This window comes from Leucopleurus acutus (assembly GCF_964270905.1).
Source record: "Leucopleurus acutus genome assembly, chromosome: 5".
Taxonomy (NCBI): Eukaryota; Metazoa; Chordata; class Mammalia; order Artiodactyla; family Delphinidae; genus Leucopleurus; species Leucopleurus acutus.
Genome location: NC_139147.1, coordinates 12,924,375 through 12,938,714, shown reverse-complemented (window position 1 = coordinate 12,938,714; position 14,340 = coordinate 12,924,375). Strand labels below are relative to the sequence as shown.

The 14,340-nt window shown below is 44.8% G+C and overlaps 1 protein-coding gene across 1 annotated transcript in view; it reads left to right on the top strand.

Moving 5' to 3' along the window:
- Nucleotides 1-14,340, top strand: part of HUNK (hormonally up-regulated Neu-associated kinase) — a gene marked incomplete at both ends in the record, with an annotated part of 109,390 nt that overhangs the window by 49,585 nt on the left and 45,465 nt on the right. The window contains one exon of the mRNA XM_082840239.1: nt 9,896-9,951. Within this exon, the coding sequence (XP_082696365.1) occupies nt 9,896-9,951 (56 nt within the window). The remainder of the gene's footprint in view (nt 1-9,895; nt 9,952-14,340) is intronic.

Here is a 14,340-nt window from a genome sequence, read left to right as displayed (position 1 = left end):
TGGTCCCTCCCACAGGAAATTCTCAACAACCATTTTAAAGTAATTTTAACAAAATCCAATCCCTCTCAGTGCAATTACTGTCAGAATGTCAAAGGAATGAATTTAATAATGTTTTGATAGCAAAGACGGTGTGCGTTTTCTCTCTCCGATCTCCAGCGTTCTACTTCTTCCCCCCTCCCTGGAAATATATTCATCAGCCAGTAGTGGCAAAGGCTCAGATCTTTTAAAGTTAGGGAAGATTGGAAATACAGGTGTTGTTTCGGAGCAGTTCTTTATTTTCTTCTCTAGAAATCATGTTAATGAGTGTCACCTGTGCACACATGGGCATAGGTGATTAGGTGGTTGAGACAGCACAGGAAAATGTTTGTTTAGAAGATATTCATGGGTGGCTGTACCTGGACTGTCTTGATTTTGAAAGGTTCTATACGCCTCATTTTTAGCAGCCGTAATCTGGATGGTATCCTATATGCTGTAGCCTTTTTCAGTGGTGGAGAATCTTCTCCTTTATGCTATGGAGGTGGAGTGAATTTCATAAATTATTTTGAGGTTAGATTTTTCAAATGAGTAAGAGAGTTTAGATAGCATTTCAGAGATGTCCTGGAGTCCCTGGCGGGAAGAGTTCTGAGCAAACAGATTGGATCTTCCGAAAGGATTTAGGATGAATTTTGGTGGCTACATTATATGATTTAAAGGGCTTTTGGTCGTGTGTTAGAGGATGCTTTAAAAAGCACAGCTCCTGATGAGGCTGGTCCTGTATCGTCATGTCATCATCAACTTAATGCCTAGCAGAGCCCTCATTTCCTGTGAAATTAAATCTAAATATTTAATTATCTCTCCAGAACCATTTAAATATCATTTAAAGGAAGCAAATCTTTAAAAATCTCGTAACTATTACAAGTAGAAGGGGAAAAAGGAAACTAAACGTCTATAAAGCAGATTTCCTTAGCTGGCAGAGAACTTCATTTAAAACGGGACCTGCCGTAGCTTCTGTGTCTTCTACAACAGGGTTGTCGTTCACTTTTGCAAAGTTAGAATATGGTCTTAACTTCTTCATTACACCATTTGAGGATTGCCCGAGATGCTTTCGGTTTAAAATCTAATGAGGGTTTCTTTTCTTTTTTTCATTTTCTCTTCCGGGCTCACCCAGCAGGGTGCCCAAATCTGATGATTTTCCTATTGTACGAAGAGCGTTGACTCTTCACATCCATCATCAAGAATACCGATTCTGCCAAGAGGCTACTTTGAGATTCCTCTGTTCACTCAAAATAACAAAGTCCAATCAAACTGTACAGAAAAAACATACCTGGGTAACACAGTACCGCCATCCCCTAAGCAGGAAGAGACAAGCCATAGGGGCCCGAGGACCGGGAGAGAAACACAGACGATCAAAGTGAACGGGAGCCTGTGTGTCAGCAGGGCTGCTCCCAGAGCCGTGTCTTTATTCACTCATCAGTATTGGGGAAGGACCTTGTGCACTTGGGAGGACTATGGGGCAAGAGAGGGGAGTCTTCTTCGTTCTCATGGGCCTGACAAGAAGCAAGCCCGTCCTGTACTGGTGGGGGGTTTTAAGAAGCTGTTTTAAATTTTAAGTTTCCTTGGAGAGGGGAGAGAGGACAAGGCACACGAGAAGGGAGCGACTTCTGCTCATATCGGGGGCTGTTGGAGATACCAGGGCCTGAGCACATATCTGGAGGTGCTGGTTATATAGATCAGAGGTTTTTTGTTTAATTGAGTTTGAAAAAACGTGACAACTTTGTGGACTGGGTTGCACAGTGGTCGGCCATGTGGAATTTAAAGCCAGACCGCCTGCGTCCACGTGCGGAGTCTACCACTTAAAAGCTGCATTGTGGCTGGACTTCCCTGGTGGCGCGGTGGTTGAGAATCCACCTGCCAATGCAGGGGACACGGGTTTGAGCCCTGGTCCAGGAAGATCCCACATACCACGGAGCAACTAAGCCCATGCGCCACACTACTGAGCCTCTGCTCTAAAGCCTGTGAGCCACAGCTACTGAGCCTGCATGCCACAACTACTGAAGCCCACGAGCCACAACTACTGAAGCCTGCGTGTCTAGAGCCCATGCTCCGCAACAAGAGAAGCCACCGCAATGAGAAACCTGCGCATCACAACGAAGAGTAGCCCCCGCTCGCCGCAACTAGAGAAAGCCCGCACACAGCAACGAAGACCCAATGCAGCCAAAAATAATAAATAAATAAAATAAATAAATTTATGAGGAAAAAAAAAGCTGCACTGGGCAAATCACTTAGGCTTTTTTGCCTCGCCTTCCAGAGCTACACAGCAGGTATAAGGGATTATCCACTTCATGTTGTTGTTGTGAGGATTAAATGAGTCAGTTCATGTAAAATGCTTAACACCGAGACCCTTAGGAAGTACTGAGTACGTTTTTGCCGTGACTACTACTGAGTCCACCTCATTCACTTTATCCACCGAGGCTGAGTTCTGTGTGCTCAAGGCCTCACAGCTGTTCTCTGCTTGTACTGCCCTTGCAATCTTTGGATGAATCATATTCATCCTTCGGGTCCCAGCTAGGAAGCTCACGTCCTCCAGGATGCCCTCCAGGCTAGCACCCCTGGTCATAGATTCCCCGGCACCTTCTACTTTGATTTCCAAACACTTTTCACAAGATAACTGGCTTGTTTGCTATCTGTCTTCTGCATAGGCCACCATATAGCCCAGCGCCCAGCCCAGTACTCACACAGAGAGACTTTGTTGGATAAAGGAAGGGAAACTGAACGGATACAGTTAGTGTCAGAGTTAGCACTGGGATGGAAGCTTTTGGTCACCCATTCATGTTCTTTCTGGAATATTCCATATTCTCCCTGCAATTTTAAGGGAGTTTCTTCATTGACTTCATACCAATTTGTTTATTTTTCAGGTCACAATTTGTAGAGTGGCATCTTTTTAGTGAATCACCAGCTCTTTCATTTTATAAACAGAATTTGTTTCCGGAGCATTGTAGGAACTCAATAAAGGTTTCATTTTGAATAAATAAATCAGGTACATGCTTAACAAATTGTTCTTATGTTTTACCAAATTGCCCATCTTGTAAATAAATCAAAGATTAAAAAATCATTTGGTTTTAATACAGTGCTTCTGAAGATAAAACCTAATCAAAAACAGAAACACCTCTTGTTCACGGCAAAATGCTTATTGCCTTGGGGAGTTCTGTGCTTTTCTGGAATGCTTTATTCTTAGCTTATGACTGAAATCCATCTTGTGGCCATCTCCACAGGTACAGCGTTCTCCCCCAGACCTAATCCTCTGTGGGTTTGGTCCAGGCTCCCCACCTCCTGCCCGGGCCCCTTCTCTCTGACCTTTCCTTCGAGGGCTCATGCCCCCCAGTACTGTTTGCTTATCACCAAGTGAACCACTTAAGTCTTTCCTGGAGTCTCCCCATTCACTTTGTCTTAGAACCTTTAACTTCATATCCTCCCATGGCCACACCAGCCTCTCACCTCTTACCTATTAGTGGTTGCTCAGCTGAGAGTGGCCCATTTTCTCATTTCCGCCGTGAATGGCCCTGCCAGGTGGCCCTTCTCATGACGCCATTTTCCAAAGAAGAATCAGAAGCCCAGAGAGTTTCTGTAACTTGCCCAGGGCGGCTCAGCGGGTCAGTGAGAGAGACCCAGCCTCCAGAGCCTGTCTCCTTCCCTCCCCAGGCTGCCGTGTTGGACCAGGCCTTGCTCAGCCCCTCCACCCTGGGCCTTCACCAGCTCTTTCCCAGCTCCCCCATGTCTCCCTCTGTCCTCTTCTCCCTTCCCTGGAAGCCTGGCAGCCTCCAGTTTATGCCCCTCAGTTCCTCACTTTCATCTTGGGTCTCAGCCCTGAGTGGCCCCTGGAGGCTCTCGAGTTTCCCGCCCCTCAGTTTAGGCCCGGGGTCTGTTAGAGGCCCGACCTTCCACCCTCACTGCATGGCCAGGTGAGGCCCAGGGGAGAAACTCTTCCTTCATCCCCATCCCAGTATTCTGGAAGCGTGTGTGTGCAGGTGCACACAGACACACGTACACACGCACACGTGTGCTCGCCACACGTGGGTGTGCGTGCAACACATATTCACACACATGCAGTCTCATACGAGCACCCATGCACGGATGTGTGCTTTTCCCGTAAGCATGCACACCCACATTCCCGCTCCGCAGCGTCCTGGCGGTCCTGGCCCTCCCCTCCCCCATGGCGCCCCAGGACCCTGTGTTTGTTATGGCAACAAGGCCCTCCCCTCCACCCCTCAGTCTGGGAGGGCAGAGTTCCTTGTGGCCAGTCTCCAAATCTTAGAGATTATCATCTTTAAAGAAATGCAAGGAACCTCTGGGTGGGTGGGCGGGCAGGGGGAGGGGTGCTTGGTAGCCTGTGGGTGAACCTTTAATTATTAGCTGCGGCCTGTTGGAGCTTGTTCTTTTGAAATAACCTAGAACAAAGGGCTGGTGATTAGGGCTGTCCCCTTGGGCCTTCTCTCAGTCTCTGGAAAGATGCCTACCCACCCCCACTCCCCACCCCCAAACACTGTAGGGAACAGGACCCAATGTTTGGTCTGCTGAGGGCCGCCATGATGAGTCCCACTGGGCATTTTTCCTGGAACTGCCCAGTGACTAGAGACGGGTCCAGAAGCATCTGAGCCTGCACTCGGGGCTTGGCTGCCTCATGCTTTGCCAAAGGCCACTTCACTGGCTACTCTCCTTTGTTCCTAAGACACACCATTGCCACTCCTGTCCCCCAGCACTGTCCTAGTCAGTGGATCCTCCACATGTGCCCCATCCCCTTTCTTCCTTGTCCTGACTCCTCTTGGAAGCCCCTTTGGCCGAGGAAAAGCTATTTCCTGTCCATCCAGGGACTATTTTCTTTCCTTCCCTTTGGCTTTCAGTTGCAAGTTCACACCACCTCAAGTTTGCCAGACACAGAGAGGAACTTCTCACACTGCAGGACGGGAGGAAGAGCCCTCCACTTCTCTTTCATCTCCACAAAGTGCTAAATCCGATCAAGGACCATAAATATGAAATTGAGCATTACCCCATCATCAAGTGCAAACCAGTCAGCTGTCAGAACCTTCCTTCCCATCTGACAGATCTGACACTTAACACAGACAAATATTTTGCTTTCGGGATGGAGCTAAAAACCATGCTTTTCACATGGACCATGGGGGAGGTTTTCTGGATTATAGAGGCCTGCCAGTGTGTGTGTGTGTGTGTGTTTCTGTGTATTATATATTTAAGGTACATTGTGATACACTAACACTAAAACCTTGTGAATAAGTTCATCCTTCTTTTATTACTCATGTAGTTATCTTTCAGGTTTTGGCCTTTGGGGTCATATGTTGAGTAGCTGGGCAGAGGGTCTGAGTGGCCCACTGTGCTGAATGGATTCATAATTAACTTCAGGTGGTAAGGATGCTCCACAGTGAACATCCTGAATGAGGTACTTGGTGGTAGCCATAGCATTCCTAGTACTGATCTCCTAGGAAGGGAGAAAATATCCAAGAGCTACTTAAAAAATTAATAGATTTTTTTTTTTTTTTGCGGTACGCGAGCCTCTCACTGTTGTGGCCTCTCCCGTTGCAGAGCACAGGCTCTGGACGCGCAGGTTCAGCGGCCATGACTCATGGGCCCAGCCGCTCTGCAGCACGTGGGATCTTCCCGGACTGGGGCACGAACCTGTGTCCCCTGCATCGGCAGGCGGACTCTCAACCACTGCGCCACCAGGGAAGCCCTAGATTTTATTTTTAAAAGCAGTTTTAGGTTTACAGAAAAATTGTGCAGAACTGCAGAGTTCCCACCTCCCTTCTACATTGTTTTCCCTATTATTAGTATCTTATGATAGTGTAGGACATTGGTTACAATTGGTGAACCAATATCGATACATTCTTATTAACTAACATCCACAGTTTACATTAGGGTTCATTAGGGTACATAGTACATTAGGATACTCTTTGTGTTATACATTCTACGGGTTTTGACAAATGCATGATGTCAGGTAGCCACCATTATAGTATACAGAATAATTTTACCACCCTAAAAAAATGTGTTCCACCTATTCATTCTAGCCCTCCTCCTGCAACCTCTGGCAACCAGTGATTTTTTTCACTGTCTATAGTTTTGTCTTTTCCAGAATTTGGAATCATACAGTATGTAGTATGTTCATATAACTTTCTTTCATTTAAAAACATGCATTTAGGGTTCCTCCATGACTTGATAACTCATTTCTTCTTATGGCTGAATAATATTCCATTGTCTGAGATGTCCCCCAATTTGTTTATCCATTCACCTACTGAAGGATATCTTGGTTGCTTCCAAGTTTTGACAATTATGAATGAAGCTGCTGTAAACATTCGTGTCCATAAGTTTTCAACACATTTGGGTAAATACCTAGGCTAAAACGACTTTTTTAAAATATGATTTTAGACCCTTTTTTCCTAAAGAGTCAGAAGGAAAGTGTTCTTCTCCTCTTTCTATTTAAATCTCCAAAGACAAAGCAGGAGGTGGAAATAAAGCCAAAAGAGGTTGAATGTTCCCTTCATTTGGGTAGATTAAGTACATTGATCTGGGCAGATACCGATGTAGCTACCTTTCCATTAACTAGTCATGGAGGCAGTTAGATTGGTTATCTCTGAAATCCTTTAGAAACCTTGACCAAAGGGTATGGGTAAACAAGCCATTAACCAAGTTTGTTCTGAGCATTTTTCCTAGGGGTTGTGGGTGGCTATGGGATGCAATGGGTGAAACGAAAAACTGATTTCATTTTTCTCATTTTGCCTAATAATTACATTTTAATGCCTTCTCCCCTGGTTATATGACATTTTCCCGATTTTAAAAGTGGGCTTTTTTCTTTTTTTCTACATTTTTCTCGTTTTAGCCTTCTATTTATATCATTCTTCTAATCGCTGTGGTTGTTCTCTGGGCTTTTGTGGCCCCAGAATTATCCAGCTTAGTCTTATTACTCTCGACAATTGCATTCTTTTCCCTCGCCTCTTTAAGCTGTTTTTCTTTATAGTATTTGTTCTGAACCAAATTTCTCCTTTAATGCCCTAGTGTGGCTTCCATGCTTCCCAGGGAAAGAGGTTTAATTTTGCTGGAAACAAACTGTGGCTCTCCTTTAGATTAAAATAATGCTGCTGCTTTATAATCAGTTTTCACAGAATCACAGTTTGGGCTACTGCTGGCACACTGTTTTTCTGAGTCTGTGCAAGTGGCTGGGAATTACCGTATATGCTTGAATATAAGGGTGCTGCCTTCTGTCCCCATCCTCTTCAGGAAAGAGGACGTGCCTTACAGAGTGCTTGCAAAGTCTCTGATAGTATGGGGGCACAATCTCCATTTCTTTATTTTCAACAACAAAGGACCAGTTAACCTTGACCTGACTCACTGAGGACTTTGGGAACTCTAGAAGTCGCCTGAGGAAACCAACAGAAGGGGAGGCATTTTGCGTGGCTTTAATAATAACTTCTAAAGAGAGATGACTCACAATTGTGATAGTTTGTGAGACCACTCTAAAATCGATTCACTCAGCAGATAATTTATAGAGATTTTAAATGGGCTCTTGTTATTTAAATGACTTGGGATAATATTTCCGGCAAGCGCGCGTCACAGACAGATTCGAAAAGTGCTTTATCTCAAATATCCAATCAACTTAAAGATCATCTTACACTGGAAACAGCGGGCAATGATTCTGCTGAATCACCTGAAGCAGGATTCATCCTGCCCCTGCCTGCCACACGTTTGAATGAAATTGTGTCGTAAAATGTGAGGGTGTGGGAACAATATTTCTACAATTAATTATGTTAAGATGATAGTATATGCTCTTAACTAGGAAGGTGCAGCTTCGTAGGTCAATAGTATAAATAGTCATTTGATAATTTCATTGCATTTCTAAAATTTATATATTTGTGTTTTCCAAAAACCCTTCTGAGGGGCAGGGTCCTCCCACTGGGAAAGTGTGGAGGAACATCTTGCACTGGGGGTCACCCTGCATTTGGACATATGTGACATCTTTTAATGCCTGGCACAGTTTTTCCAAGTGTATCGTTTCATTTGAATTGAAGTGCAGGTATACAGTTCTTCCCGTTGGTGGTGCATGTGGATTAGAGACTATCGATTTACCTTCCCCAGCTGCCAGGTTCAACGCAATCTCCCTTATTCAAGTGTCCAGCCTTAAGGCTACCGGCCACCTTCCAATTTTGAAATCCACTGGTCACTGTTTAGAGCCCACCTTTTTCTGCACTTGACTCCTTAACTCTTCTCGTCTTGAAATGCTGCCCTTTTGTCGTCCTGGGCCAATACTTCCCCGACTCTTCCTTCCCAGCCAGCTCTGAATGTCGGTGTTCCCACCAGCATGTCGTCCTTGGTCTTTTCACCCTCATTCTCTACCCTCTCCCTGGGCATCTCATGTCCTTTCCAGGCTCAGCTTCTACCCATACTGAGGTTGAAAATTGGTAGTCTGTAGGCTGGATCTTGCCTGCAAGGTTGGCCCACGCACTGTGATTGTTATTGTTGTTTTAAATGTGAATTTGTTGCCAACATTTAAAAAACTGGGATCGAATCTAGATTTCTGGCTTCTCTTGGGAAGCAGGATGAGGTGGCAGTGCTGAGACCAAGCTGTGAGACACTGTCCCCGTTAAATGGGACACTTTTGCTCTCCTGGCTACCACGGTCCTAGCAACTGCTGCTCCCCTTGCCTCTGCACTTTGAAGAAGTGCTATCAGTTGCCATTTTTGTTTATCATGACCACACTATTCTAGTCCTAACAATAGAGATAAGAGGACAAAAATAATCCTATTGGCCATGTCTCTATTCAGAAGTGGGAAAATAAAAGCTGGACCAAGAATGCTGTGTTTCAAAATGATGGAAGAAATCATTTTGTGTGTGTACAGAAGGGAAGAATATTCTTACATATTTAATGTTCATGGTGTGTCTGAATTGACAGGCTGCAACTTAAGAGCTCATAGTCGTTGACATAGATGGTTTATACTTTTGCCTGTGTTTTTTCCTTCTGAAATCCCAAACGATCTCTTTGGTAATGTAGATTCATTGGTATTTGCTGAGTATGGAATGTGCAAAGGTACTGGGGCATAGTGGTAAGCAAGGCAGACATGTTTCCTGCCTTCAAGGGGCTTACAGTCAGCTTGTACAGATACCACAGGCCCCTCACACTCAGCATGACCCTGGGTGCATTTCTCCCTCCCACCTTCTGAATCATCTCAGTGTCCATGATCAAAGTCACCCATCTGATTAGCAATCTTCATTCCATCTGCAAACTTAATTTCCTTTGGTCATGTAATGTTAACATATCCTTGGGCATAATACCAAGGATTAGGACCCTGACATCTTTGGGGTCTACTTTTCTACCCACCATAATAGCTGATTGCTAAGTAGATTAATGTATTATCACTTGCCAATTTGTGGATTGGGCTCCAAGCATGGAGGTTGTAGGACCGATAATTATGTTAGCTTTCCATTTTTTTTAAAAAAAAAAACTGTTTCCCTGAATCTTCCTTACTCTGGTGGGTTTTGCTCACCGTCTCACAAACATGTGGCCACATTTGTATTTCCCTGACTGTTCTAACAGTGCCTGCCTTGAGTGATGCTTCCACTGTCTCCCGGTCTTAATAACTTCCAAGTTTCAGCTTTGGTCCCATTTCTTTTGGAAGCTTATTTGTTCTGCCCTTCCTGCTCCCCATCTTATCTGAAATCCTTTAGCTTTTTCAGTCTGCAGCAATTACTTATATCATGTTTTATAAATATTTACTTATTGATTGTGTGAGTTTTGGCAGAAAGCCTTATGGGTTGGTTCAAAGTGGCTCTAAAACAGTTTGTTTCCCTTCAGAAGCAAAATGTCATTCCACTATTTCAAGTGCTTATCTGAAATGTTGTATGGTTTTGTTTATTTCAGAGACTTGAAGATAGAAAACTTGCTGCTAGATGAAGACAATAATATCAAGCTGATTGGTATGACTTTTTTTTTAAAGCAAGATTATCCTTTAAGTGCTGTGTTATCAATTCTCAGTTATTTGTTTCTGACTTTGAAAATTATCATGATCTATCTCTAATCCCCAGACAATACTTCTAGTTCACCTCCTTTTACCTGCAACATTTAACAATGGTTTTGAAAAAGAAAATTAATTTGAATAATTTAGACATAAAACATGTTCTTAGGGTTCTTCAAACTTCTGCTTCTCTGTTAAGTCAGATGGAGCTGAACTTTTATAGGGGTTCTTTTTATCTGAATTCACGAGAATGCTTCTTAAAAATAGTGGAAAATAGTTTGGTTCAGAAATGCTGCCCTTAGCTTGGCCGTGCCTTATTTTACTTTTCAGTGACTGTAGAGGCACTGAAATAAGGGGGAATGTGACCTACCGTCTCATTTTAATATCTTTAGCCAAGCCCTGCAGTACCCTGATGGTCGTGCAAAGAGAAATCCCCACAGAGGGACCCTTTAGAGGTCTGTCCCGGTCAGAAGGAGGTTCCAGGATGGAGTGAATCATAATTGGTTCACAAGTCAGGGTCCAGAAGAGAATTCACTCCACGGCTTATTCTCTAGAATTTCTGCTTTTGTTTGCCTGTCTTGTTGCTCTTGGCAAAATCTCAGGGCATCATTTTTCCACCCAGATTTTAGCATCATCTTTTATTCCTTTCTTTCTTTTCCCACCTCAAGTGCAAGTAATTTCTTCCACCTCAATGGCTTGAAAAAACTTTATATTAGAAGAAAAGAGAAGGATCAATAGAACTTTGTGAATTTTTTTTTTTTGCGGTACGCGGGCCTCTCACTGTTGTGGCCCCTCCCGTTGCGGAGCACAGGCTCCGGACGCGCAGGCTCAGCGGCCGTGGCTCACGGGCCCAGCCGCTCCGCGGCATGTGGGATCCTCCCGGACCGGGGCACGAACCCGTGTCCCCCGTGGATTGGTACCCACGCAGGGATTTCAGCTCATCCAGACAAAATGGGCCATGTCATAAACTGGAATTCCCAAAATTGCTGGAAAAGAGGCTCTGATAATTAGATGTCCCTTTGTTAGAACTTTTCACTTGGCACCTACTTCTCTCATGATCAGCTAAAACCAAACTCCTAATGGAAGGAGACATTATGCCATCCCAGAGGGCAGCTGGGAATTGCGTTTTGTTTAGCAGAATCTGTGTTTCCTCATTTTTTTCATAAAGAGGAGGCCGAAGGAGGGGAGGGAAGATGCTGGAGGCAAGGAAGGCCCAGTGTCTTGTGGGTTTTCTTGCCCCTGGGTTGGGCAATTTGGATCAAATGTCTCTACAACTGTCCTTTTGCAACTTGAAAGTCCTTTGAACCTTTTCTTCAAAGGAATTACCTAGTTGTTTATTCAAAGGTTGATTATAGCTATTACCATTTTCTCTTAATAGTTTCTCTTTGAAATAATCTGATTTAAATAAATTTACTTAAGCCATGTAAGCCGTGTTTCAAGTTAACTAGAATTAGCTGGAATGAGATTTGATTTAATCAGGATCCTTCCCCCTCACCCCCTTTAAAAAAAAAAAGGCGGTTTGATGTTTTTAGTTTAGTATAATCTTAAAATGTATCAGCCACAACTTAAAACGGTTTTGCACTTCAGTTTTCCAAAACAGCGTTCATTTGGACGACGTCTTTTCAAATTCATTGTGTAGCTCCCAGAAAATTGAGTGATAATTGGCTTATGCGTTTACCAAATCTAATTGAGGCAGACCCATGTGACATTACTGGGAGGCGAACTTCTCCCTAGTTTCACAATTCTAATTATAGGCATATGTGTAAAATTTTAATAATTACAGTTATGAATGTGAAACATATTAGTTATTTCTCTACAATATATTTTAAATTAAACCCTTTCGACTAGGTCAACATAAGTCACTTAAAATGTAGATTTTATCTTCTCCATTCCCCAGATCCTCTTCTTATTTATCTTCTTGAAACTTAAGACAAGGCAAGACGCTGTGTGCACAAGCTTGCCTGGGAGCAAAGGGGGTGATCTGGTCTCTTATCTCCCCTCCCCTGCCCTCTTTTAAGATGAAGCACTTTGTTGTAGACCCCAAGTCAGGAGGTGAAGGAGTAATTGAAGGAGTTGTGGGTTTTTTTGTTTGTTTGTTTGTTTGTTTTGCGGTACGCGGGCCTCTCACTGTGTGGCCTCTCCTGTCATGGAGCACAGGCTCCGGACGTGCAGGCTCAGCGGCCACGGCTCACGGGCCCAGCCGCTCCGCGGCATGTGGGATCCTCCCGGACCGGGGCATGAACCCGCGTCCCTTGCATCGGCAGGCGGACTCCCAACCACTGCGCAGTTAATGGAACCCCACGGAGATTCGAAAGGGAGGCTTTTAGTTTAGGGGCTCTTAGGAGATTGGGCCTCTAACATGACTGTTAAAGAAATTTTCCTTGAAATGTTGGCCCAGTTAATATGATGTGTATTCCATGGTGCTGCCTCTCCATCTTACCACAGTGGGTGATCTTTACACACTGGTTGTTTCCTTAAGTTTCCTTTGGGAATTTTAAACGCCATTCAGTTTAAAGCTCAATATGATTTTTCTACTTGTGATGCCCCCACTTCTCCTACTTCAGTGATACTACAGGGTGGGACCTGAGAGCAGGGCCCTCAGATCCTTTTGAACAGAGATCTCCTGCTAATCCAGGAGAGCCGTGGAGCCCCTGAAGGGCCTTTTGGGGCAGGTTATGTGCGGCCTGCTAGTGCAGGCTGGGCCGATGGGAAAAGAAATCGGGGCCTTTTGTCCCCCTATTTGTCAGGGTGGGAGTGGAAGAGTAGAGAGCAGAGGAAGAGAGGAGGAGGGAGATTAAGAGAAAGGAATAAAATCATATTTTAAAAAACTCCCCCAAACGAAAGAAGAGTCAAGTATGTGAACAGGCAGCATTCCTGGTTGGTTTCCTCACCCCAGTTTTGGTTCTGATTCTTCATTCGAATCTTGAGCTGAAGAGTTTGGGTGATCTTCAGAGCCTTGATGTGTTTTCAGAGCTCTGCTTGGATGGGGTTCTATTTATTTATTTTTAACATTTTATTTATTTATTTTTGGCTGCTTTGGGTCTTCGTTGCTGCACGCGGGCTTTTTCAAGTTGCGGGGAGCAGGGGCTACTCTTCGTTGCCGTGTGGGCCTCTCATCGTGGTGGCTTCTCTTGTTGCGGAGCACGGGCTCTAGGCACGCAGGCTTCAGTAATTGTGGCATACGGGCTCAGTAGTTGTGGCTCGCGGGCTCTAGACTGCAGGCTCAGTGGTTGTGACGCATGGGCTTAGCTGCTCCGTGGCGTGTGGGATCTTCCCGGACCAGGGCTCGAACCCATGTGCCCGGCATTGGCAGGCGGATTCCTAACCACTGAGCCACCAGGGAAGTCCTGGGGTTCTGTTCAGAAGCGCTCTTTCCTTATACGGCTTACACCAGCGACTGTGGGGAGAATTTTTGGTGTTGCATCTTTATCCGTGGTGTGTGAGTAGCTTTGCGGACTCATAGCACTGACCCACCCTGTGTCTCTCCTTTCCTGAGCTTTTCCGCAGCTTTCACGAGAGCCATGGCTTTGCAGGTGGAGACGTGTTAGCCTCAAGGAGAAAACAGTCAACGAAATTAGATGTATATCTTGCCAGCTGAGAAAGTGCCAGGGTTTTGTTCCCGATGTGGAGCCTGTCTCTGACCACAGCCCCTTTCTGACTGAGCCCCGGGGGCTGAGCCTTCTGTTTGGGGACCAGAACCATAATATTTACATTGAAGTTCAAAGGAGGAGCCATGCTCTTAATTCTTCAATCAACGAAGATGGAGGAAAGATATCAGATGAGCACCTAACACTAACAGCCCTCTAATGACCTGTCAGTTACAGGATCTGTAAGATCAAAAGTAAACACAGCACAAAAGGCACAATGGACCCAGTATGGCTTTAGATGCGCCGGGCGCTTCTTTCTTCTTCCCCCGGCCTTAATCATCCAGGACCAAAGCAACGCTAGGAGGTCATTTAGTCTAGTTCTCATTGCTATCTTTCTGGCGTTATTTTTCCGGCCAACACTCAGCGTTGTCTAAATTGTTGAGTGTATTTTTCCCCCCCGTCGTCAAATCACCATATGTTGCCTCATGCATTAGGAGCATTTTTAAGAGACTTGCATGAAATGAAAGTATTCAGCCAAAAAAGTCAACTCTAACTGGTGAGATCGCATGTCACCTGGGGTGACACCAACACCAGCCAGAGAAAATCAATCTTCCTTCGGCTTTTTCCCACTTGGCCACTTGGAAGCCAGCAGGCTGACTCCAAGGACTTCTGCTCGTTTTCTCCTTCTGCCTTTAGTCCTAGAAAGCAAGCCTGTCTTTTTTCTGGATGACTCATTTCCAAGATTTGATGAAAATATGTTTTGG